The following is a 25,977-nucleotide window of genomic DNA, read 5'->3' on the forward strand; positions in this document are numbered from 1 at the left end:
GGGAGCCTCCGCCAGCCCCGGCCTCCGGTGGCTCCTGCCTTCGCGGTTTTTCTGTCTGCGAAGTGGGCGCGGTCCCCAGAACCTGCTGAGAGCAGCGAGTGTGCGCCTGCGGGGCTTGGCAGACTGCCTCAGTTTCCCGGTCCGCAAGGGGGCACTGAGCCCTCCCCCGCCCTCACACCAGGCCGGCGCGTGTCCCTGGCGCCCCTTCCCTAAACCCGTCGCGGCTCCCTCACGACTACCCCACCCACCCCGTTCGGGGCCGGCCTGAGCGGGTCCCGCCGCCCCCAGCCCGTTCTTTCTTCTCATACCGGGGTGCGCTCTGTCGCAGCCCTTCCCGGCCCAGGTAGGACTTCTCCGGGAAGCCTTCCTGATTCCAAGGCCCAGGAAGAGGTCTGCGCTGCCCCGTCCTCCTCCATGCCCCGGTTGTCACTGTCCTTAGCAACCCTCTCCTCTGTTCCAGCGCCAGGCAAACTGGGGGCACTGCCGGGAGGCGATCTAGGCAGGCGTCCTGTAGGGCATGTTTGAGCGGGCTCTGCAGATACAGTATAAGTCCGTCGGAGAGCGCCCGGGCAGGGCGCCCACAGTCTGGCCTGGAGGGCCCAGGGCCTGGGTCTGGGCCCCGGGGATGGGGTTCCTATGCGTCCCGGGTGACCCGCGCGGACCTTCTGGTGGGTGGCCTTCCCTGAGGAGGGAGCATCCCGGCGGGAACGGCAGGTACTCAGTCGCCTCCTCCCCAGCACTGACCCATGCAGCCTCCAAACTCTGGGTCCCCAACACGGACTTCGAGGTCGCAGCCAACTGGAGCCAGAACCGCACCCCGTGCGCCGGCGCCGCCGTCGAGTTCCCGGCGGACAAGGTGCCTGGGAGCCCCGACGGGGTCGGTGATGGGCCTGGACCCCCGGGACCGCGTGGCCCAGGTGGGGGCTGCTCCGGGCTGGGCTGACGCAGCTTCTTCCTGCAGATGGTGTCAGTCCTGGTGGGAGAAGGTCATGCCGTCTCAGACATGGTAAGGCCAGGCTGCTGCTGCCACTGGGCTGGGGGTTCCCGGAGTCTCCCAAGCTCCTTCAGGGACTGCTGTGTCTCGAAGGCGGCCCCCACCAGCACGGAGGCGCTGCGGGACTCGGACTTTGGCCTCTGGAGAATAATCTAGGAGGCAGGGGGTGGGGGAGAACCTAGGGGAGCCTGGTCTCATGGTCTCATCCAGGCTGTGTCCTTGGAGGGGTGGGAGGCGCCCCGTCCCCACAGCCCTTCTGGTACCCAGCAGTGGGTGGTCTTCCCAGGAAGTGCCCGCTCCACGCCCTTCCCCCAAAGTCTTGCCCTGTCCTGGTGCCTAAAGCTCCACCTTTAGAACACTAGGGTCCCCAACACCCCACCTCTACCCACCATCCGGGTCCCTGGCCTGTTAGGAAGCAGCCACCCAGCAAGAAGTGAGCCCACTCCTGCCTTCACTCTACCACCCTTCAGATCAGATTCTCCTAGGGACCCCTATTGTCACTGTGCCAGCGAGGGACCTGGGTGGGTGTTCACTCCTTAAGTGCCTGACATCTGAGATGAGACAGCTTAATCCTGAAACCTTCCCCACCCCCATCGGTTCATGGAAGAACTGTCTTCCACAAAACTGGTCCCTGGTGCCAAAAAGGTTGGGACCTTTTTTCTCAAACTGCTTCACACAACACTCCAAGAAAATGATGGCAACTGGGAGGAAAGCAGGTTCCATGAGCAGGTAAGTTTGGGAAACACTGCAGCCTGCACTTGCCTGGAAATTTATCACATATTAAAGGCTCTGGTAAGGCCCCCAGAGAAATAAGCCAATTTCCTTGTTTAAGGTGGAGTTCAGCGAGTTACAGGCCAAATGCAGCCCCTACGGCTGGAGCAAGGAATGGTTTTTACACTTTGTAATCAGTGGGGAAAAAAGAACAATCTTTTGTGGCACTTGAAAAGTATATGACATTCACACCTCAGCAACAGTAAATACGGCTTCACTGGCACACAGCCCCCCCGCTCGGCTGAGTATCCTCAGTGGCCACTGTCCCATTGCAGCGACAGCCCACCAGCTTCCAGGGTGACTGTGGGGCCCACAGGCCAAGTCTCTGGGCAAAAGCTTCCTTCCAGCCCCTTCACAGTCACTCCTGGGCTGTGTCCTCATCCTGTCACCTGCACCTCTGCCAGCTCAGTCACTCCTGGGTGAGGGTCACTGGTGAGCTGGGTCGGGGTGTCGGCTCCAGATGTGGGGTCCAGGCCTGGGGGTCCCTGCGTGTGCAGGTCGGGGGGACGGCTCAGTGGCCTCGGCCTGGCCCACTCCTGCCCCATGCAGCCTCAGGGATCCCGGGCCTCATTTCCACCCCAGGGCTGCTTGATTCATTCCTTCAGGTTTTCCAAAGCTACCTTAACCCAAAAGCCGCCAGGCACTGGGCAGGGCACCCACAGCAAGATGATGACGTTCCTGCCCGGGAAATGTGAGGAGGGCAGGGAGAGGGAGGCAGTTGCCCCTTATGGCCCCGCCCCCAAAGCCCACGCATAACCTTGGCAACCAGGCAGCCTGGTTGAGGGGGGCACTGGGAGCTGATGAGGGATCTGTGGGCAGAGGAGTCAGGCCGGGGTGGGGGTTCCAGGGCATGGATTTCCCCCTACTCCCCTCCCCTGCCGGCCTCCTTACTTTCACGATCTCATTGGAAGCACTTGGGCTTTGAAAGGAGGCAACACTCCATTCATTGATTCATCTATTCAATAATTCATTCATTGATCATCCATTGGCTGGTGGGAACAGTGCAGGGGCAGGGGACAGTGGCCCTGGGGTCCCAGCCTGCAAAGGCCAAATTCACCCAGAGCCGCCTGAGCACCCCCGTCCCCTCCACACCCCTGACTCCCAGTGTCGTCCATCTGCCTAGATGGTGCCCGAGTAACAGGCCGTGCACATGAATGCTTTACTTTGTAATTCTCTGGTTGGGAGCATCCCTCCCTGCGATTTTCCTTTTCCTTGCCCTTCCTCCCATTTCTACCCTTTGCCTGCTTTCTTGTTGGGGGAGTCTCCTGTCTTCCACCCATCCCCCTGCCTTGGCTGGAGGCTTTGCAAGTCTGCTCACTGTGGACTTGCCTGCAGTGTCCTGTGCTGAACAGAAACCCTCATTTTAATCGACCTAATGCAAAACCCCTTACCTTAGAACTGTGTTTTTTTGTGTTTCGTTTGAGAATCCCATCTGCTCCTCAGTCACAGTGGTAATCGACTGGGTACCTATGGGGCATGTGCACCAGCGAGGGGTCCTGCTCTGTTTCTCTCCTTAGAGTGAGCCCAGCTTCCAATGTCCTCCGCCTTGCCCTTTTCTTCCAGCATTGCTGGAATCCAGCGTGTGCCTGGGCATTGTGGGTCTCTCTGAGCCACAGTCTTCAAGTCCACAGGCCGCTTTGCCGACCCTACACTATCCACACTGTGGCTCTGTGGGATGGCTTAATATCCATCCCCTTCACTCCTGCTCCAAGGTTCTTTGTGGATCTCATTGTTGCAGATAAATTGTAGAATAGGTTTGCCAGGTACCAACTACCACCACTACCACCACCAAAAAAACAAAAAACAAAAAACAAAAAACAAAAAACACCCTGGATTATTATTATTATTATTATTTTAGATGGAGTCTTGCTCTGTCACCCAGGCTGGAGTGCAGTAGCGTGATCTCTGCTCACTGCAACCTCTGCCTCCCGGGTTCAAGCGATTCTCCTGCCTCAGCCTCCCAAGTAGCTGAGACTACAGGAATTTTGATTGGGATAAATAACAGCCTTATGCTGTCAAGCCATCCATTCAAGAGCATAGATGACGTCTCCAAATATTTCGGGTCATCCATGTCCTCGTTAGCACCTTAAAGTGTTCCCTGTAGAGGTTTTATATTGTACTGGTTAATTCATCAATACTTTGTTAAGTTTGGTTTTTTTTTTTTTTTTTGAGACGGAGTCTTGCTCTGTCACCCAGGCTGGAGTGCAGTGGTGCGATCTCCACTCACTGCAAGCTCCGCCTCCCGGGTTCACCTCATTTTCCTGCCTCAGCCTCCTGAGTAGCTGGGACTACAGGCGCCCACCACCACGCCCGGCTGATTTTTTTGTATTTTTAGTAGAGACGGGGTTTCACCGAGTTAACCAGGATGGTCTAAATCTCCTGACCTCGTGATCTGCCCGCCTCAGCCTCCCAAAGTGCTGGGATTACAGGCGTGAGCCACTGAGCTCTGCCAAGTTTGGTTTTTTGAGACAGGGTCTCACTCTGTTGCCCAGGCTGGAGTGCTGGAGTGCAATGGCGCGATCACGGCTCACTGCAGCCTTGACCTCCCTGGGCTCAAACAATCCTCTCACCTCAGCCTCCCAAGTAGCTGGTACTACAGGCTTGTGCCATCACGCCCGGCTAATTTCTGTAGTTTTTGTAGAGATGGGGGTCTCACTATGTTGGCCAGGCTGGTCTTGAACTCCTGGGCTCAAGTGATATGCCCTCTTTGGCCTTCCAAAGTGTTGGGATTACAGACATGAGCCACAGCTCCTGGCCTTAAGTTTGGTTTCTATTATGAATGTTGCCCTATATTTAAAAATGATATCCTCTTTTTATTTTTAAATTTTTTGTAGAGACGGAGTCGCACTATGTTCCTCACCAGGCTGATCTCAAACTCCTGGCCTTACCTACTGTGCTTGTCTGTTCAACTATTAGCATTTTTACGTTTATATTTTTCCCCTTCGTTCTTTAAGAAAAGGTGTTCTTGGTATGCTTCCTCCTGGGAACCTCTCCCTGTTCCTGAGGCGCTTTGTGCTGTGACACATTCCTGTGCCTATGGCTCCGCCTCTGCATCTGTGGGTGGACTTGCCCTGCTGGCAGTGCCGCACACTCAGGTGTGCACGGAACTGAAGTGTGACCTCACGCCGCTGGGGGTGTTGGCCTCTTGCTCAGGTGCAGGGCCGAAGAGTGGGCCCTGCCCTGGATGGGCATGCCCTGCTGTGCTGAGCCCCTCATAACCTGGCACCAAGGGTTGCCCTGGCCCAGCGCTCACCCTCAGCCCCTGAAAGAGAAGCGCAGAAGCAAGAAGACAGGAAGCCGAGGTCCTGGCACTTGGAGGAGATGGGGAGGGAGGGGCGGCCGGTCAGACCCCCATATTTCTGCTGACACCCGAAGCCTGGGCTGTGGCCCCACTTCTGGGGTGAGGGAGCTGCATGGCCCACACCAGGCCTAAGAAAAAGCAGGGGCAACTCCACTGCCCCGCTACACTCCCTGCCTCCTCCTGCACCCCTGGCCCCCAGATGCAGCCTCTCCCTCCCTCCCCTCCTTCCCTCCCTGCCTCACACACCAGACTCCCCAGGGGCCGGGCAACGTTTGAACTGGGAGCCTTGGGCCTGTGCACGTTCTCAGGGGGCTATGGCGGAGGCGACAGGCCCTGGCCAGAGTCACCTCTGCCCTAGACTCCCCACGGCTCCGTCTCGCCCCCGGGTTGGGGCTCTGCCCCTGGCCTGTGAGACCTCCAGCTCAGGTACAGGACACTGGGCTGTGCCCGCCTCGGGGACTTGCACACGCGGCCCCATCTTTCCCAGGCCAGATCCTCCTCCTCTGCCAGCCTCAGCCAGGCCGAGGACCCCGGGCCTGAGCTCGCCTGGGCCACTTCTGTGGACAGGAGCTCGCTTCTCGTCCAGGGGCCTGGGGGCGGGGTGGGCGCGGAGCAGGCCTGGACCCCCGCGTGGCACTGCCTTAGCCAGTTTCTCTTGCAGCTCCTGCCGCTGGATGGGGAACTCGTCCTGGCTTCAGGAGCCGGATTCGGCGTCTCAGACGTGGGCTCGCACCCGGACTGTGGCGCGGGTGAGGCTGTCGGGCAGGGGCGGGGCTCTGGAAGGGCGTGTTCAGGGGCGGAAACGGGAAGAGGGCGTATCCAGGGCGGGGACTGGAGGGAAGGCGTGCCCAGGGGCGGGGACTGGAGGGAAGGCGTGTCCAGGGGCGGGGACTGGAGGGAAGGCGTGTCCGGGGCGGGGCTGGAGAGTGGTGCGTCCGGGGCGGGGACTGGAGGGAGGGCGTGCCTAGGGGCGGGGACTGGGGAAGGCGCGTCCGGGGCTGGCCCGGAGGGAAGGCGTGTCGAGGGGGCGAGGACTGGAGGGAGGGCGTCTCTCCAGGGGCGGGGTTTAGGGAATAGCGGAAGTGTCCCGAAGCGGGGCTTGGGAGGTCGTGCTCAGAAGCGTGGCGTGGTGTGGTGCGAAGCTTGTTCCGTGGAGCTCAGGGATGCGCCCCCGCTCAGGCGACCCTGCGGTCTTCCGCGACTCTGACCGCTTCTCCTGGCATGACCCGCACCTGTGGCGCTCCGGGGACGAGGCACCTGGTCTCTTCTCCGTGGACGCCGAGCGCGTGCCCTGCCGTCACGACGACGTCTTCTTTCCGCCCAGTGCCTCCTTCCGCGTGGGGCTCCGCCCTGGCGCTAGCCCCGTGCGTGTCCGCAGCATCTCGGCTCTGGGCCGGGTGAGCACTGCGGGGAGGGAGGCTCGGGTCCCCTCTCCCCGCCTCGGCCCGCCCCGGCCTGCCCCCGCCCCTGCTGGTCTGCACATGTTGGGTCTGAGCACTCAGGTGATGTCTCTTCCTGGGGCTGGCTCCGGTGGGGACCCGGCTGCCCGCAGACGTTCACGCGCGACGAGGACCTGGCTGCTTTCCTGGCGTCCCGCGCGGGCCGCCTACGTTTCCACGGGCCGGGCGCTCTGAGCGTGGGCCCCGAAGACTGCGCGGACCCGTCGGGCTGCGTCTGCGGCAACGCGGAGGTGAGCGAGGCCGCAGTGGAGTCTTGGGGGCCGCGCGAGGGTCGGGACTGTGCCCGGGACAGGGCTGCCGCGCTCCCACGGTCTCTCGCCGGCTTGCCTCTCCGACGCATCGCCCTTCTCGCTGCGGTCCGCTCTGGCCCTCCGCGCTGACCACTGCCCCTCGCACCAGGCGCAGCCGTGGATCTGCGCGGATCTGCTCCAGTCCCTGGGCGGCCGCTGCCCCCAGGCCGCCTGCCATGGTGCCCTCCGACCCCAGGGGCAGTGCTGTGACCTCTGTGGTGAGCGCCCCCGCTGGGCCCTGCTTGCTGGGAAGGCCTGGAGGACCTCGTTCGCCCCCTGCCTCAGTTTCCTGCCGGGTCCAGACCCACGGCGCTGACCCCTGCCCTCCCGCCGCAGGAGCTGTTGTGTTGCTGACCCACGGTCCCGCATTTGACCTGGAGCGGTACCGGGCGAGGATACTGGACACCTTCCTGGGCCTGGTAATGGGGCCGCGCGGGCAGCTGAGGGGATTCCCGATCCCAGCCCTACCGCCTCCGCCTAGGACGCCCCTTCAGCAGGGCCCCTGCGGCCGCCCACCTGCCCACTATCTGCCTCTGTCCTTAATGTCCCCGTAGGCTCGGGGAGGGCGGGGGGCTGAGTCAAACCAACCCCGTCCCCCTCCCCAGCCTCAGTACCACGGGCTGCAGGTGGCCGTGTCCAAGGTGCCACGCTCGCCCCTGCTCCGCGAAGCCAATACGGAGATCCAGGTGGTGCTGGTGGAGACCGGGCCCGAGACGGGCGGCGCTGGGCGGCTGGCCCGGGCCCTCCTGGCGGACGTCGCCGAGCACGGTAACCGCGCCCGCCCGGTCGCTCCCTGCCGCTCCTCGCCCCGCCGCGGGGAAGACTGAGCCGACCCCTCCGTCGCAGGCGAGGCCCTCGGCGTCCTGGAGGCGACCATGCGGGAGTCGGGCGCACATGTCTGGGACAGTTCCGCGGCTGGGCTGGCGGGAGGCGTGGCGGCTGCGCTGCTGCTGGCGCTGCTGGTCCTGCTGTTGGCGCCGCCGCTGCTGCGCCGCGCGGGGAGGCTGAGGTACCCGGAGGGGGGGGGGGAGGTGGCTGGGTGTGGCTGGGGGTTGCCCCGAGGGGCTCACGCTACGTCCCTAATACGCACTCAGGTGGAGGAGGCGCCAGGAGGCGGCCCCGGCCGGGGCGCCCCCCGGATTCCACAACCCGGTGTTCGATGTGAAGGCCTCCGAGGAGCTGGTGAGCGGGCTGGAGGGTGGACTGGGGCCTCTTTGGGGCCAGGACCCTGAACGCCGTCTGACCCTGTCACCCCGCAGCCCCTGCCGCGACCGCTCAGCCTGGTTCCGAAGGCGGCCGCAGACAGCACGAGCCACAGTTACTTCGTCAACCCGCTGTTCGCCGGGGCTGAGGCCGAGGCCTGAACGGCCGCCTGACAGTCAAACTTGGGGCTCCCCACCCCCTCTGGCCCCAGAACCTCCCCGATCCCAGTCGATCTGGGGGCTAGCCACCCCTCGTCCAGCCCCAAACCTCCCCTTCCTTACCCCCTCCTCCGGAAGCCAAGGACAGGGTGGCCTTACTCAATAAAGGTGTTTCCTGCACCTGCTTCAGCCTGGACATGCCACCCCTGGCCCCGCCCATGAGGACTGGGAACCCAGTCTTGCGCCCCAGTCGCACCCGGTGGACATGGGAAGGGTCTAGCTGGCTACTGCTGGAGGCAGCGCTGGTCACCACTTGGGCGGCCAGAGGCTGGGGTCTGTGAAGGTGAACCCAGGACTAGGAGGGGGGGGTCTTTCCCCGCCTTCCAGTGGAGGGAGGGTGAGGAGCTGGAGGGAGGAGTGGGAGAGAGGCAAGGGGTGGAGGGAGCCAAAGGCTATGCCTGGTGGGGCGGATGGAAAAGGGGTGGGCACCCCTCCTGGCACCAAGTTGCTGGATGCGTCACACTGCGAAGGCAGATCATATGGGGTCACCCATGTGCAAACGTGTACCACTGCACTGACAGACAAGGGCCTGACCCTATGTGTGCAGCTGCAACTGTGGCACAGTGACCACTTCTGTGAAACCAGTATCTGGGGCTGGAGATGTCACCGGCATCCCCAGTCAGGGCCTGGCCCCCACTCGGAATCTTCTGCCCAAGGGCCCAGCTTAGCCACCAGGACACATGCTGTAACCCAGATCAGGGCGCCATGCTGCCAGGTGCGTCTGTGTTGTGGTTGGAAAGTGTCACTCTGGGTGCTGTGCGGTGTCCCGCTGAGTGACCACCACAGTTCACGCGTGTGCTCCAACAGCTACCATCTTGCATTTAAAAAAGTGGCCGACACTCCCACAGGCACTTTTCAGCCACAATTTTCTTTAGTGTCAGGTGCAAACTGGAGAGCAAGCCTGAGCTAACCGGACATCACCTGCCGCCCGCTGCTCACCCCACTCATAGATGCGACTGTGCTGGCAGGGACCTACCCCTGGTGTGGACTATGGAAGGAGAGATGCTCTGGGCTTCCAGGGGAGCTGCTTGCTGCAGCAGCAGCCCAGGCCATGCTGCCTGGCACAGAGCTGCAAGGTCCCAAGTGGCCCCGCTGAGTGCTGGCTTGCAGTCTCCTCCCCAGTCCGCACTCTTCTGCAGGGGCCGGCACTGCCCTTATCCTACCAAGGACAACTAGATCTCAGTGAGTGGCAAAGGCATGCCAACTGCGTGCATAACTCGGGAAACTGACTCCGAGCAACCTCTCAACCAGGGACCACTCACCCTAACCCAGGCCTCCCCAAGAGCTCCTGCCTCTTCCTGGGGCCTCTGGCCTGCCCCATCCTGTCCCTTGGGGCTGCTGGCGGGGTTAGCATGTATGGGCGTGGACATAAAGACCCTCCCGGGCAGCTCCCTCCTGGGGCCCTGGCGCTGCCTGGCTGGGGCTCACAGGCACGCCGCCTTCCTCCCACCCTTCACTCCTGCCCCAAGGATGCCCTCTGCTCAGACTGAATACACCAACAGCAACCTTTTGTGTGACCTCCGAGTGAGTTACCCAGAATAGCTTCTGCTGGTAAGGTGAAGCTTCACTGCCTTTTGGAGCCCAGGCACTTCTGGGGCCCAGACACACGGGTTACATGTTATCACACCCAGACACACGGGCGACACGCCATCACACCCAGACACACGGGCGACACGCCCTCACACCCGGACACACGGGCGGCACGCCCTCACACCCGGACACACGGGCGGCACCCAGACACACGGGCGGCACGCTCTCACACCCAGACACACGGGTGACACGCTATCACATCCAGACGGACCACTGGGAACTTTAAAACTGCCGTCTTCTGCTTTATTGACAGGTAAATTGTTCAAAAATGTTCTCACGATTCAATAATTACAAAGACTCAGACTTACATTAAAAAAGTAAAAACCAGAACCCCCCAGGTGCCCATCCAGCAGAAGGCCCAGGAGGGCAGTGGGGTGGCAGGGCTAGGCGGTGCTGGGCCACTCAGTGCTGACTTGGGGAAGTGCACGTCCTGAACAGCCTTGCCAAGCAGCCGACCGGTGGGAGGACAGGGGAAGCCTGACCCAAGCTGTGGACAAGCTGTGTCTGCCACCACAGTTAATCACAAGCCTCTGACGACACAGGGCCACAGAGCTGGTCACTCAACATCTGGTACAAAGAAGGGTGAGGTGAAATCCACACGCAGGGCATTGCTGCGCCGTGGGCCAGGGCCAGTGTGCAGGAGTGTGTTGGGTGGGTCTACGTGATCATACGGGCTACTAACCACGGGGGCTCCATGCAGGGGCAGGACTGGTGGGTGGGGGGCGGTGGGGGGTTTTCCAGTGGCTGCTTCATGGCGCCCTGGGGCTCTGACTCCTCTCAGCCCAGCAGGCCACAGGGCCTGCCTGCACCACGACACTCGCTGGTTTTATGGCAGGAGGCGGAAGCCGTGGAAGCGAGTGGAAAGCGGAGAGCACAGCTGACTTCACAGTAGGAGATACTGGTGACACTTCATGGCTGCGACCCAGAATGAACTTAACGCACACAGGGACGCAGGGTGTCACTGGTCCTGGGCCTCTGTCCATGACTAAGTGGTCAGCAGGACTTCTGCAGCTGACTCCAATGGCTAAATGAAAAAAAGGCCACAAACTAACCTCCACTTTCCTCTGTCTTCAAAATTCTAGTGACACTGGGAATGCTATATGATCTCCTACTATTCTCCTAAGGTGCTAGGGAAGTTTCAGGAACTAGGGAAAAGACTGGGTACTGAGGCTGTGTCCCCAGATGTCTGCTTCCGAAGCAGCCGCGTCATGACGGGTTTCTGCTGAGGAAGTGGCGTTGGCAGGGCCCCACACGCCTTCTCGGGTTGTCAGGGGTGGGAGAGAGGCTGTATGGGGGTCCTTCATGTGCAGACGGAACAGTGTCGCCTCATAGCTGTGCAGACGAACAGATGTGGTCTACTGCCACGAACAATGCGGCATTAAACTGATCAATATTATAATAAAGATTTGTCTTCTTCATCTCCATATCTACAAAGTGATTCTACATTTCCTTGGACAACACTAGAGGCCCGCTCAGTCTTGGCACTGATGCTGGAGGCCATCCCCAGCTCCCGGGCCCCTGCGGCAAGCCGGCGGCTTCAGGTGTCACAGGCCGGCTGCTCCAGGCCTTCAAGGGGGAGCTGGCTCCTGTGGGGGGAGTTGGGGCTCGGTGGGCCGCTGGGGTTGGAGCTATTCGATGGAGTTGAGTGTTTGGTGGAGTCCGAATCAGGCTGTGAACAGGAAGAGGGCAGGGTGAGCACCGCTGCCCTCGGCTGGGGAGGCCCACGTGCCCAGCTGGACGCAAATGTCCGCTCAGGGACGGCTGTGGCAACTGCTTCTCCTTTCGTGTTATGAGAACACACACGCTCTACACCAGCAATTCGTGGGGGCCTTAGGCTTGCTGGTGAGAGTCACAAACTGATGTCTAACCCCACTCAAAAATAACATGGTAATTATCATTACAAAAGACAGCAACTCTGTACTGAAGAAACCAGATGGGGCCGGACATGGTGGCTCCCGCCTGTAATCCCAGCACTTTGGGAGGCCAAGGTGGGTGGATTGCACTTGAGGTCAGGAGTTTGAGATCAGCCTTGCCAACATGGTAAAACCCCATCTCTACTGAAAATATAAAAATCAGGCCGCGTGCTGTGGCTCACACCTGTAATCCCAGCACTTTGGGGGGCTGAGGTGGGTAGATCACAAGGTCAGGAGATTGAGACCATCCTGGTTAATACGGTGAAACCCCATCTCTACCAAAAATAGAAAAAATTAGCCGGGCGTGGCGGCATGTGCCTGTAGTCCCAGCTGCTGGGGAGGCTGAGGCAGGAGAATGGTATGAACCTGGGAGGCGGAGCTTGCAGTGAGCCAAGATCGCACCACTGCACTCCAGCCTGGGTGACAGAGCGAGACTCCATCTCAAACAAACAAACAAACAAAAACCAAAAATCAGCTGGGCGCAGTGGCGTGCACTTGCAACCAAGCAGTCAAAGTCACAAACACGACACTCTTTCCTGAGAAAAGCACTAGGAATAGAGGGGAACTTCCTCAACAAAATAAAACAGCTAACCATACTCAATGGTGACTGACAAATTTATCCCCTAAGATCAGCAATGGTCCGGGTGTGGCGGCTCACACCTGTAATCCCAGCACTTTGGGAGGCTGAGATGGGCAGATCACGAGGTCGGGAGATCGAGACCATCCTAACACGGTGAAACCCTGTCTCTACTAAAAATACAAAAAAAAAATTAGCCAGGCATGGTGGAAGGCACCTGTAGTCCCAGCTACTTGGGAGGCTAAGGCAGGATAATGGCGTGAACCCAGAAGGCAGAGCTTGCAGTGAACCGAGATTACATGACTGCACTCCAGCCTGAATGACAGAGTGAGACTCCATCTCAAAAAAAAAAAAAAAAAAAAAAGATCAGCAATAAGACAAGGATGCCTGCTCTCACCACTGCTATTCAACATGTGACTAAAGTTCTAGCCAGAGCAATCAGGGAAGAAAAAGAAAAAGGATTCCAAGTTAGAAAGGAAGTAAAAACTATCTCTGTTTGCAGATGACATGATTATACACATAGAAAATCCCAAAGAAAAGAATCCACAAAAAACTAATACATTCAGCAAAGTTATAGGGTTTAAGATCAACACATACAAGTCAGTTGTATTTCTATACACCAGAAATGAACACACTGAAAAGGAAACTGAAAAAAAAAATTCAATTTACAATAGCATCCAAAAGAATAGCTAGGAATACTTTAACCAGAGAAGTGAAAAATCTGTACACTATAAATTACAAAACATTGCTGAAAAAAATAGCTTAAACAAATGGAACACACCCCATGTTCATGGAGTAAAAATATTGTTAAGATGGCTGTACTAGGTTGGGTACAGTGGCTCAAACCTGTAATCCCAGCACTTTGGGAGGCCAAAGTGGGTGGATCATTTGAGGTCAGGAGTTTGAGACCAGCCTGGCCAACATGGTGAAACCCCGCCTCCACTAAAAATACAAAAATCAGCCAGGTATAGGGGCAGGCACCTGTGATCCCAGCTACTTGAGAGGCTGAGGCATGAGAATCACTTGAACCCAGGAGACAGAGGTTGCCGTGAGCCAAGACAGTGCCACTGCACTCCAGTCTAGGCAACAGAGTGAGACTCTGTCTCAAAAAAAAAAAAAAAAAAAGGCATTAATGATGAGGAATGTAAATGACAACCTATAGAACAAGAGAAGACACCTGCACATGACATCTCTCACAAGAGACTGGTATTCAGAACACACCAGGAGCTCCTACAACCCAGCCACAAAAGGACCAACCACCCATTTCAAAAATGGGCAAAGGCCTTGAGTAGACAGTTCTCTAAAGAAGGTATGGAAATGGCCAACAAGCATATGAAAAGATGTTCAACATAAGCCTTTAGGGAATGCAAATCAAAACCACAATCAGGTACTACTTCAAAGCCACTAGGATGACTATTAAAAAGAAGAAAAACAAGAACAAGTATTGGTGAGGATGTGGAGACATGAGAACGCTCACATTGCTGGTGGAAATCTAAAATGGTACAACTGCTGCAGAAAACAATTTGGTGGTTCTTCAAAAAGTTAAACAGAATGACCACATAAATCCAGCAATCCCACTCACAGGTATGAACCTGAATGTGAAAACAGGCACTCAAACACATATGTGCACACTCGTGTTCACAGCAGCACCACTCACAACAGGTGAAGGACAGAGACAGCCCAAATGTGCATCAGGGGAAGAATGGGAAAACAAACCATGGTCTACCCATACGAGAGAATATTATTTAGCAACACAAATGCCAACACCGATACATGCTACAACGGGGGTGAGCCACAAAAATAGCATGCCAAGCGAAAGCTAGGCACAAAAGGTCAAAACACATTTCTATAAGAAAGGCCGGGCACTGCATTTCTACAAAATGTCCACAACGGCGAAATCACAGAACACGACTGGCAGCCCAGGTGCCGACGGGAGGGAGGGACAGGGAGAGAGTGCTTAAAGGGCAGGGGGTTTATTCTGAAATGATGAAAATGTCTTTTTTATTATGTTTTAGAGACAAGATCTCACTGCACTGCCCAGGCTGGCCCTGAGCTCCTCAGGCGATCCTTCCACCGCAGCTTCACTAGTAGCTGGCACTACAGGCGTGAACCATGGCGCCCAGCTAGAGTGGAAATGTTTCTGAATGAGAAAGAGGTGGTGACTGTGCATCTCTGTGGATGTACTAAATGTCACTGAGTTATTCACTTTAAAGCAGTTATTCTGGGCCCAGTGTGCTGGCTCACGCCTGTAATCTGAGCACTTTGGGAGGCCGAGGTAGGAGGACAGCTTGAGCCCCGGAGTTGGGAGACCAGCCTGGGCAACCAAGTGAGACCCTGCCTGTGTATTATTACGAAAATAAAAAAACAAAGTTGTTTTGTGAATTTCACTTAAGTTTAAAAGAACAAACAAGGTCATGCAGACGAGACAGGCACTGGCTGCTTCAGGACACAGTACCCTAAGAGGGACAGCATCTCCTCTGTACAGTGTGACAGCCTAAGACACACTTCAGATCTCATGAGCAGGAAAGAGCAGACAAACTCAGACTCAGGAGCATTCTGTAAAGTAACAGCAGTGCTTGCTACAAAAATGTGACTGTCCCACCAGACAAAGACAAGCTGGGGGCCTGCTGCAGACTAAAGGGTGGAAGAGTAGGATGGACAAAGGACGGAAAAGACAAAGGACTTCCAGAGGAAGAGACGTCGCCCTTGGCAGAACCAGCAGCAGGGGCAAGGCACCCGCCTGTTCATTCGGCAGCCAGCGTGAAAACATCTCAGTGCTGGGGCTTAGACGCGTGGTGGAGTGATGGGCATGGCCCCCTGCCTGCATCCCTCCCTCCCTCCCTCCAAGGATGGCGCCGGGGACTAAGCCCTCAGCTCACTCCTCAGCCCTCAGCACTGCAGCTCCCCGCCTCCCTCAACTGCATTCTCATCCCCATTCCACACAGGGGAAACTGAGGCCAGAGCAGTGTGGCCAAGCTGCACAAAAGAATGCTGCCAGCCAGAGTGGGGCTTGTCCTGGAGGTGGTCCCCACACTCTGACACCAAGCGCCATCCCAGGTGAGAGGCAGAAGACAGACCAATGTGGGAAGTCAGCCCAGACCAAAGCGACTGCTGATGTATCGCACTGAAGTACATAAAACAACACAGGAGTCCAAAGGAAGGAGGCAGGTTGGCGGGAAAGTTTCCATGCCTTGTAGCAGTGTGACAGCCCCATCCCCTGTCAGCATTCCCAAAAGAGCTTGGGGTCTGACCAAGAGACTGCTGCACGGGCCTCCTGGAGGAGGGGACAGCCACCCCTGGCCCTCCAATCACCCTCACACCGCAAGTGGGGTGCTCCGGAAGGGCTGTGACACCACCCAGGGCCCCAGCTCTTTGGGCTGCTTTGCCTCCTGCAGGGGTAGCTCACAGCCTCAGTACTGAACCTGGGCAACTCTCACCTCTTTGTCAAAGTCCTGGTCTGGATCGGACATACTTCTCAGAGGCATGGTCACGCCAGGCTCCGATCCACCTACAGAACAAGGACAGCTTTCCTCTTAGGGAGAAAGTCAAGAACAGAATCAAAAGCCTGCAGTCTCCCCATTCCGGCACCCCTAACCTCCACCTCCCCAGGGCTGCAGTGGCCACACTTCCTCCGTACCTGATGAGGGCCACGAGATGTAGGGCTTGTTCCTGGATGGAGGCTGGCGAGCCAGGTTGGTGGGAGCGGGGCCCGGCCTTTCCTCCTGGGAGGGGGGCACAGCACTCTGGGCAGAGATAGCAACACATCAGCATGCTTGGTTGACACCCGGCAGGGCCGGCTGCAAAATCTGTGTGACCTACTGCGGCTGTGGCCTCGTGACCTTGATGAGCAAAATGGGGGCCAAGAGGGCTCTCCGGACTGGACAAGGGCTCTGGACAGTCTGAAACTAAGAACTGGCAATAGCAACGTTAGGCCAGGTCAAATCCTATAAAAAGCATACTCTTTTGTTTGAGATTGAGTCTTGCTCTGTCCCCCAGGCTGGAGTGCAATGACACGATCTTGGCTCACTGCAACCTCTGCGCCTCATGGGTTCAAGCAATTCTCCTGCCTCAGCCTCCTGAGTAGGTGGGATTACAGGTGCCTACCACCACGCCTGGCTAATTTTTGTAATTTAGTAGAGACAGGGCTTCTCCATGTTGGCCAAGCTGGTCTCAAACTCCTGACCTCAAGTGAACCACTTGCCGTGGCCTCCCAAAGTGCTGGAATTAGTGTTACCCAGGCTGGAGTGCAGTGGCGCAATCCACTCACTGCAAGCTCCGCCTCCCAGGTTGACGCCATTCTCCTGCCTCAGCCTCTCGAGTAGCTGGGACTACAGGCGCCTGCCGCCACGCCCGGCTAATTTCTTTTTGTATGTTTAGTAGAGACGGGGTTTCACCGTGTTAGCCAGGATGGTCTGGATCTCCTGACCTCGTGATCTGCCTGCCTCGGCCTCCCAAAGTGCTGGGATTACAGGCGTGAGCCACCGTGCCCGGCCAAAAACATACTTCTCAAGTAAAAAATAGAAGTATACCATCTGTTGGTATGAGGGTGTTACTGAGAAATCACCACCTGATGGCAAACGTCCTTAGGAGGCCGTCACAGGCCGAAACATGGCGGACTCTGACAAGTATCTGCAGCATCGCTGCCCGGGGCGGCCCGAGGCCTGCACACAAGGCCTCGTGACAGGGAAAGTGCTCGTGAACAGAGAGCTTCAGTGGAGACGGGCTTGTGTGACAGGTGCGCCAGGTCAGAGCACAGCGCCAGCCTCGCGGGCCCTGCCTTTGGGACGGCCTCAGCCAACACGGCTGCCCGAGAGGGGAGGAGGATGGAATGCCCTGCCCGCCCCATCCCCGCCGTGCACGCACCAGAGGCAGGTCCATGAGCACCTGCATGCCGTCGCCTGGGCCCATGTGAGCCACGTGGTTGAAGTTGGTTGGGTTGGATATCATTTTGGATCTCAATTCTGGGTCTCTAAGCATCTCTCTGGGGAAAGGAAACACTTTTGAGATTCACGGCTACGTGAGAATCCTCTTGGCCCCTCCCTAGAGCGAGGCCCGGCTGGCCCCGTGAGGCCCCGTTCCTACCGCCTCTGCTGCAGTCTCTCTTCCTCTGGGACCTTGAAGACGAACCGCCTTTTGCTCCTGGTGCGCAGCATCTGCTTCTTGCTGTTGTCGGAGGTGTCCGGCACGTTGAGAACCGCTCCTGCGGAAGCAGAGCGCGCGGTGACCGTGCTGCGGCGCCAGGCACACACGCCCCTCCCGACTTCCCTTCCCTCCACTCCTAGTGCAGAGGAAGGCTCACCCGAGAACTTGCTCTTGAAGTAGATCAAGCGTGGAGGCTCACAGTTGAGGAGGTTGAGGGTGCCTTCAGAGTTCAGGGGTCTTATCTGGATTGGAAACCAGGGAGGGACAGTATAAGTGCGGCCACGCACAGACTGCACCGGGAGAAGCCCGCCCGCACCGGAGGGCGCCGAGACCTCCTTACCCTGCGCAGGCCGATGGTCTGCACCCACTCCATGGTGCGCACATCAAAGACGTCCACGCCATACTCGCTGTACACCGTGACGTGGGTGGGGCTGCAACCTAGCGCAGACGGAGCAGGGCGGGGTGAGCCACAGTGGCTCGGGAACTCACCTGCCCTTGGGCCGGGGGCCATGCCTTGGCACTTGAACAAGTGCAGAGGCGGCAGCACTGCCCTCAGCTGGTTCACGTCACCAAAGACTTCACGCTCCCACTCTGGAACTCATCTTCATTTCAAAGTTTAAACAAACACAATCGAATGTTTAAATGCTCCACCATCACTTCTGTAACTAGTCTTTTGAATACTATAGTACACATGTTGAAGGTGACTTTTAAAAGTCTGGTTTTTCATTTAGCTCTCATGAGATGTGATTATCCTGAAAGCAAATTCAGGCTCAACACACTGGACATTCAGGTAGGGGACGACTGTTCAGTATGGTGAGGCTCATTTGTTCCAGATGGCAAGTCAGGTTTCCAGGTAGGTATTAAAACCCACACAGAAACCACTGCTGACCTCTGAGCAACAACCCTGCCTGTCTACCCTCCACACTAACGACTCTAGATCCCTAGGAGCCTATGCTATGGCAGCGTGGGAGGCCCCTCTGCAGCCTGGTCTGAGGACATGTGCAAGTGCGGGTAAGGGCGTCCTGCAGGGCGCTCTGGGGTCCGCGCTGTGCTCACCTGCTCATCTGTTGGCTCACAGAAGCAACTTCACCCAAGGCACCAAGGATGTGAGACCAAGAACTGTGGAGCCTTTGGCCATTTGGAGTTTAAAGGGCTTTCTCCATGTGTAGAAGGGCAACAACACAGCTGTGCCATGCGATGGAGGCGCGGTGCGCGTCCACCGCTCGGTCCCTCTGCGTGGGTGGCACTCTCACTGTCCCCACAGCCCCTCAGTGTGGCTTGGTTCCTGGCCCTCAGCTTGCAGAAACGCAGAGCTGGGAGGCGGCAAGCCCCAAACACAGGAGAGCTCCAGCTCAGTGCTCGTTCCTGGCTCTGCTGCCTCCAGAGTTCAAGGTTAATCCTGCATCATGACACACCTCACTGCCTGAGGATGCATTTTAAAAGCCTTCTGCTCTGTTTCTATCACAGATTCCAAACAGGCTAGAAGATCAGGCCTTTTCTTCTGAATACAAAAAGGAAAATCAAACAGGGTTTGTAAAAAAGACAAGAGATACTGGCCTGGTCAGCAAACTGCGTCTGAAGGAGCATTTCAGATGAACCTGTGAGGCCTCTGAGAACCACGTCAAAAGCAGCCCCAGAAACTGCCCTTCAGGGAACCACTCTCCACACAGGGGCTTCTGGGAAGGTCCTTGCCTGCTGAGTACGTGGGGATTCGCTTGCAAGGAACCACGGAGAAGTCTAGTTTGCTGACTCAGTGATAAACAGATGCCCAGTGAAAAGATTCTAGTGAAACAGATTCTAGTGAAAAGAACATGGGCTCTGGAGCCTGACAGATGTTACATGTGACTGATGCAGGGCACGAGGCCCCTGTGGCCCTCAGCTGCCTCTTCTGCAACAGGGCCGAAGACACCTGCCCTAAGGGATGGGGAGGAGCAGGGGAGGCTACCTACACAGGGCGCTCAGCACAGGGTGCAGAATGCGCAGTTCTGCATCCTACAGGTGACAGAATTACTTTTGACCAGCTCTGAAACTCATCTGCATCTGCACTGTGCCCATGGGAGAGAGGAGACCCACCAAGGCGGAGAACCCAGGAACTTCAGGTGTCTATGACAGACACGTGTGGCCAGGATTATAAATACACTGCAATAAGTGACCTGGGTCCTCTTCAACGTTACATTTTGCAAAAATGTAAATTCTGTGTGGTTTCAAACCCTGTGCTGGCTGCCCATGAAGAGGACAGGGTGCTGGGGGAAGACTCCAGGACAAGGGGTGCTGAGGCAGTGGGACTGGCCCCTTCCTGTACCTCACCCCAGGCCCAGGGCCCGGCCCCAATGCCCACAGTCTGCTGTGGTATGGCCATCAGGATGGAGCTGGGACACACCGCAGTAAGCCCCTGTGGGTGGAGGCTGGCCATGCACCTCACAGGCCTGGTGTCTAGCCATGATGCCCTGGGTATGCTGCCGTCTCAGCAAGGCCGACAATGGGGCAGACAAAGGGGTTAAGCTTCAGGTAACTGAGGGAGAACATAATTCCCCATCTCTTGCCCTGTTACCCTCCCCGCATCTGCCCAGCTCGTCTTCCTCCCGGCCTCCTCTTGATCTGTGGATTTGATGGTGCCGGCTACTCTGACAGATCAAACAGAGGGATTCTGAGGTTTAAGGTTTCCTTTCCATTTTAAGAGACAGGGTCTCACTCTGTCCCCCAGGCTAGAGTGTAGTGGTGTGATCATGGCTCACTACAGCTCCGGTCTCCTGGGCCCAAGCAATCCTCCTGTTTCAGCCTCCCAAGTAGCTGGGACTATAAGCATGTGGCACCGTGCCTAGCTAGTTTGTCTGTTTGTCTGAGATGGAGTCTGTTTCTGTTGCCCAGGCTAGAGTGCAGTGAGTGGTACAATCTCGGCTCACTGCAACCTTCGCGTCCCGGGTTCAAGCAATTCTCTTGCCTCAGCCTTCCGAGTAGCTGGGACTACAGGCGTGTGGCACTGAGCCTGGCTAGTTTGTTAGTCTGAGACAGAGTCTCGCTCTGTTGCCCAGGCTAGAGTGCAGTGGCATGATCTCGGCTCACTGCAACCTCCGCGTCCCGGGTTCAAGCGATTCTCCTGCCTCAGCCTCCTGAGTAGCTGGGAGTACAGGCATGCACCACCACGCCCAGTTAGTACAGACGGGGTTTCACCCTATTAGCCAGGATGGTCTCGATCTCCTGACCTCATGATCTGCCCACCTTGGCCTCCCAAAGTGCTGGGATTACAGGTGTGAGCCATGTTTTGTTTTTTAATAGAGACGAGGCTGGTATCGAACTCCTGAGCTCAAGTGAGCCTCCTGCCTCAGCCTCGCACGGTGCTGGGATTACAGGTGTGAGCCACCACTCCCCGCCCAGTTTAAGGTTTTAAAAGCAATCGGACAGGGGGCCAGTCGGGAAGTGTCCACTGGTCCTACTTNTCAAGCAATTCTCTTGCCTCAGCCTTCCGAGTAGCTGGGACTACAGGCGTGTGGCACTGAGCCTGGCTAGTTTGTTAGTCTGAGACAGAGTCTCGCTCTGTTGCCCAGGCTAGAGTGCAGTGGCATGATCTCGGCTCACTGCAACCTCCGCGTCCCGGGTTCAAGCGATTCTCCTGCCTCAGCCTCCTGAGTAGCTGGGAGTACAGGCATGCACCACCACGCCCAGTTAGTACAGACGGGGTTTCACCCTATTAGCCAGGATGGTCTCGATCTCCTGACCTCATGATCTGCCCACCTTGGCCTCCCAAAGTGCTGGGATTACAGGTGTGAGCCATGTTTTGTTTTTTAATAGAGACGAGGCTGGTATCGAACTCCTGAGCTCAAGTGAGCCTCCTGCCTCAGCCTCGCACGGTGCTGGGATTACAGGTGTGAGCCACCACTCCCCGCCCAGTTTAAGGTTTTAAAAGCAATCGGACAGGGGGCCAGTCGGGAAGTGTCCACTGGTCCTACTTTCCTCCAGTGCCACCATTCACAGAGAAAGTCACATCAACTAAGCGAATCAAGTGACCCAACTGTTTGAAAAACAGCTCCTACCACTTTCAGAAGACACCTGCTCTCCCAGGAGGAACTGTAACTTAGACACCAGAGGTGAATTTTTTTCTGGCCACCAAAACCCCTCAAGCTTGTCTTTACTACTGTGTAAGTTTCCGTATTATCACAAGGAAGGCCTTTTAAACGAGCGATGAATGCTACGCCCTGTTCTCGGTTCGCCAAGCCCTTCTGCCCAGGGGCCTATGCCCGCCAATGGTGTCTTCTGCTGAGGCCTCTGGAAGAACTGGCCCCACGTGCTCAGAGAGAGAGGTTGCTGAGCCCGCCCACTGCTGGTCTGAGATGTGAGATGTGAACTGTGCTCTCTGCTGTGGGCTGTCATGGAGCCCATCTCTCCCGATGCTCTGACTACTCAACTAAGGGACTGGAAGACAAACCAAAGCAAAATCGAACACATGCTGACTGTCGGTGGGAAAAGCAGCAACAGGGATATGCAACAGAAAACATATACATACTACAGGCGACAGGAGCCGCAGGCCACATGAGCTCCTGCGCGCGTGCCCTCCGGCCTTGCGGGTCCACGTACAGTCCCATGTGGCTGAAGCAAAGCAGGTACTCCTCGCTTTCGAGCTCCACAGCACAAAGGGCATCAAAAGACTGTTGTGAGAGGAACGCAAGCGAGGGGTCATTGGGATTTACCAGGTTTAGAGGCTGCCCGTCCCCCTGGATGCTCAGCAGGCAGAACCCAGAAGGGAAGCCCACACAGAGCCTGTCCCTGAGCACCGCCAGGCACTGCACGCTGCCGGGAGCCACAAGCTCATTGAACTTTCTGTGGAATGGCTTCGTTCTCTGGATCTCATAGCAAAGGATCAGCCGTTTCACGGCCACAAACAGGCAGGTGCCAGAGTTCCTCTTGAGTGTGGCCGTGGCCATGAGCTGGCAGCCTTTGGTTTCCGGAAGCTTGATGTCAAAACTGCCTTCCGCTCCATCAAGGGATGACCACGGATAGAGGTGCACATGGTGGTTCCGGCCACAGAGGAGGATGACGATCTTCTCTCTGGGAGCAAGCTCGATCTGGTGCACCTTCTTACAGTCAGCGGCACGGACGATCACTGTGGCAGGGAGGACAAGAGTGTGAGGCCAACGGGACAGCCAGCAGCTCACAGCGCTGACGGCCTTGGCTAAGGACCTGCCTGGAACACCCTGGGGCCCTCCCCTGGGCTCCCTTCCTATGTGCGCAGCCTGAGCCCAGCCCTGAGCCCGTCCCTGCCCACAGAGCCAGCGGCTTGAGTGCCCCCCGGAGAAGCTGCCCCACACATCCACAGTGCGCTCTTAGGGCAGCCTCGGGGGCCAGTCCGAAGGCTCCTCCGCCTCTGCTGCTGTGCACACCCCTCAGTGCACCAGGGCTCCAGCTGGGCAGTGCTTCCACCTGGGCCCTCGTGCAGCGAGGCCCTGGGGTGATCTGGGCCTCCTTCCAGCTCATCCCCGAACCAGTGAGCCCTCGCACTGCACATGAGGAACAAAGCTGTCTCCAACCCGCTGGGGCCCTGAGACAAACCCTCTGAAGACACCGCTCTCACATGGGCCCCAGGTTAACCCAAGCCCCTCGCGTGCTCAGGGTCTCCCCACAGAGCGGCCAGGCTACGGCCTCACCCAGCGGCCGCCCCACCCTTCTCACTCCATGGCCATCACATGCAGAGATGCTGGGTCTGTCAGGAAAGGACTATGGTTCACATGAAATGTTACTGGATTCCTTGGGGGATGCTCCCCAGGGTCCCTGCCCCCTGCCCAGGGCCAGTTCCAGTCTCCTGACGTTTCCGCTCCTAGACCCACGGCTGTGGAGCGGGTGCATGTCAGGATACCTTTGCCCTCCCTTGCTGGGAAAAGTGAAAGTGTCAAAATTGGAAGCAAAGAAACTAAAGCTTCTCAAGTGAGGCCTCAGCACATGTGGAACATCTGCAGCTGTTCCTCCTTTCCTTGACCCCGCCACCCACTCCCACTCAGTGCTCCCCTTGAAGAACTCAATGGATGCGACATGGAACTGAGCACCATGTCACCATGCACTCGATGCTGGTCTCCACGGCACTCTGGCCCCTCCGGTGCCTTCATCAAGTGCATTTGTCTTAACCCTTAGAAGCTACTGACCCTGTGCTGTCTGTAGAGGCCAGGCTGGGCCTGTGACATCCCAGGCTGGAACCCCCTGCTCACTCACCATCTCGGGTGACCTCTATGACATAGAGCCCTTCTTCTAGGCCGACTGCAATCCTGTCTGCATCTGTGGAGGGGTAAGTAACGTACACAAAGTCAGTACAGCTGACCGTGACCAATGTGGGTTTGAATGCGTGGGTGGGCTCATTCGCAAATATTCACAGATACTTTCCAACCATATGTGGATGAGAATACAGCATTCCAGGCATGTGACACTTCAGTATCGGGGGTGACTTTCTGTCCATAAGGACTCCACAGGGCCGGCTGACTGTGGGATTGAGTCTGCGAGGATTTGGGTGTGTGGGGGGCTCCTGGAGCTGACCCCCAGGCTTAGCCAGGGCCGACTGTACTGTCCACACAGGTCATCTGCTTCTTAACATGCATGGAGAAACTGTCTACAAACCCAAATGGACAACCCGCCTGTGACCTTCCTCTGATTTTCAGATGGGCACCACAGCACTGCCGAAAGTGCTGTTGCTTCTGACACTTAAAGGACACAGCCTCTGGGACGTACCCACGATGGCAGCTGTTAGGACAGCCTTGATGAGAGGCAGCGAGCTGTCGTAGGCTTCCAAGGGAACATGCACGACCTGATTCCTCAGCCGGTTTTTATGAAGGATGGACTGGAGTCCTTCTAGAATCCCAACCCACTTCCTCTTTTCATTCTCATTTTCTGTCAGAATGAGCAGCGAGCTGGTCTTCGAAGGTGCACCTAAGAGAGAGGCCGTCACCTTCATGACAGGAAACAGAAGAAAAGAGAGAAGCCATCAAACACCAAAGCTGCACACAGCGGCCAAGGCCCTGCTGGAGCCACGCACCCTGGGAGCAACGGGGGCTGATATGCTTCCCAGGCGGGGACCCCTGACTCCACCTCACTGGGCGCCTTGCAGGGGCCCCCACAGCAGGATGCGGAAGGGGCGGGGTTCTAAACAGCCCATGAGATCGTTTCCTGGTCCCATTTTCGGTAATTCTCCTTTTGCCAAAACTATGAGTAGCTGCCTACTTTAAATCAGCTTTCTTGAATAATCATTATAAATAAAAGCAGATTCTCAAAATGTGTCCAGGAAAAGCAGATCTGAAAAACACCGGCCCAAATCCTGCCTCCCTGGGAGCAGCCTCTGAGCACACACATCACCAAACGGCCATCACTCCAGTAACAATGACGGCAATTTCCTCTACTGTGTATGGGAGGTCGTTTCTGAATAGAGCTGTGATTTACTAAAAGCTGATTTATAGACTTAGTTTTGTTGTCAACCAAAATTTTACTGTGTTTATAAAAAAATTCCCAATGGAGGGGGCTACAGGGCTTCTTTCCCCAATTCACAGTCTTCTAGAAACGTCCCAATGCTACAATGTCTAACACTAACTCAGTGAGGGACTCACTCACTCAGCCAACAAAAACGCTGGCTCCAATTGGCTGGGGGGCACTGGAGCGGCACCTTCACGCCTAACCCACCACAGCGCCCGCCTGGCAGTGCACATGCTGTGAGGACAGTGGCCGGGATGGGGACTGGGTGGAAGAGGAGTTTCAGATGCAGCAGAAGGGAGGTCAGTGAAGTAGGGTGTCTGGGAAGAAGTCAGCCAGGAGGCTCCCCGAGACAGGCACAGGCAGCTACTTGGCCAGGACAGGACGCACAAGGACCTGGAGCCAGGCTGGAGGCCGAGACCCGAGGGTCACACTGGAGGTGCACTGGTGGCTGCTGCAGCACAATGACATGCCTGGAATAATCAGTTTTAACTATGTGCTTTGTTAAGAAGATTAATGAAAAATTCATACCCTGAATATACATGGAATATCTCGGCGTGTAGCATGAATGACATCTGAGGCCAGGACTGAGCTCACGGAAAACTCGTCATCTCTGGTAAGAAAGAAACATTCATCCCGCTGGGAGACACACACACAGGCCCCGAGGCCCTCCCACGCCCTGCCCACACCCTGCCCTGCCCTGCCATGTCCTTCCACCCCCGTGTTCTGCAGTGGTGGGCGGGCCCCTCGCCCACACAGATGTAAGAAACACGGGCAGGGCCAACAAACAACTCCAGACTCGGGTAGGTGTTTCAGGGCTTAGGGATGCGGAAGGGAAGCCCCGGAGCCTCATCCACTCTGTGCTGGTGCCTCCAGACTACGCCAGTTACAGACAACTCATCTGCATTTGGCACAGCCAGGCAGTCCCTCCACAGCCACGTGCAGAGGACAAGTGGGCTGAGGGCTGTGGAGGTGAAACAGGGAGGGGGGGAGTGAGGGGTGGGCGAGGAGGTGAGGGGTATGTGGGGGGTGGGTGTGGAGATGAGCGGGGAATGGGGGGTGGGCGTGGAGGTGAGGG

General features: G+C 57.1%; 2 protein-coding genes across 2 annotated transcripts in view; one reads left to right on the forward strand and one right to left on the reverse strand.

Annotated features, from left to right (window-relative positions):
- Nucleotides 1-8,357, forward strand: part of AMN (amnion associated transmembrane protein) — a 9,017-nt gene extending 660 nt beyond the window's left edge. The window contains exons 2-12 of the mRNA XM_017851515.1: nucleotides 738-856; nucleotides 962-1,006; nucleotides 5,728-5,815; nucleotides 6,246-6,463; nucleotides 6,619-6,756; nucleotides 6,926-7,034; nucleotides 7,153-7,235; nucleotides 7,422-7,584; nucleotides 7,663-7,825; nucleotides 7,911-7,998; nucleotides 8,076-8,357. Of these exons, the coding sequence (XP_017707004.1) occupies nucleotides 738-856; nucleotides 962-1,006; nucleotides 5,728-5,815; nucleotides 6,246-6,463; nucleotides 6,619-6,756; nucleotides 6,926-7,034; nucleotides 7,153-7,235; nucleotides 7,422-7,584; nucleotides 7,663-7,825; nucleotides 7,911-7,998; nucleotides 8,076-8,180 (1,319 nt within the window). The 3' untranslated portion in view covers nucleotides 8,181-8,357. The remainder of the gene's footprint in view (nucleotides 1-737; nucleotides 857-961; nucleotides 1,007-5,727; nucleotides 5,816-6,245; nucleotides 6,464-6,618; nucleotides 6,757-6,925; nucleotides 7,035-7,152; nucleotides 7,236-7,421; nucleotides 7,585-7,662; nucleotides 7,826-7,910; nucleotides 7,999-8,075) is intronic.
- A 1,688-nt stretch (nucleotides 8,358-10,045) lies between these two features.
- CDC42BPB (CDC42 binding protein kinase beta) overlaps nucleotides 10,046-25,977 on the reverse strand; it is a 135,758-nt gene continuing 119,826 nt past the window's right edge. The window contains 11 exon segments of the mRNA XM_017851514.1: nucleotides 10,046-11,496; nucleotides 15,755-15,825; nucleotides 15,955-16,060; nucleotides 17,181-17,298; nucleotides 17,400-17,517; nucleotides 17,617-17,701; nucleotides 17,800-17,897; nucleotides 21,961-22,557; nucleotides 23,658-23,720; nucleotides 24,168-24,384; nucleotides 25,431-25,512. Of these exon segments, the coding sequence (XP_017707003.1) occupies nucleotides 11,365-11,496; nucleotides 15,755-15,825; nucleotides 15,955-16,060; nucleotides 17,181-17,298; nucleotides 17,400-17,517; nucleotides 17,617-17,701; nucleotides 17,800-17,897; nucleotides 21,961-22,557; nucleotides 23,658-23,720; nucleotides 24,168-24,384; nucleotides 25,431-25,512 (1,687 nt within the window). The 3' untranslated portion in view covers nucleotides 10,046-11,364.

The sequence above is a fragment of the Rhinopithecus bieti genome, unplaced genomic scaffold (genome assembly GCF_001698545.2).
Source record: "Rhinopithecus bieti isolate Rb0 unplaced genomic scaffold, ASM169854v2 scaffold_34310, whole genome shotgun sequence".
Taxonomy (NCBI): domain Eukaryota; kingdom Metazoa; phylum Chordata; class Mammalia; order Primates; family Cercopithecidae; genus Rhinopithecus; species Rhinopithecus bieti.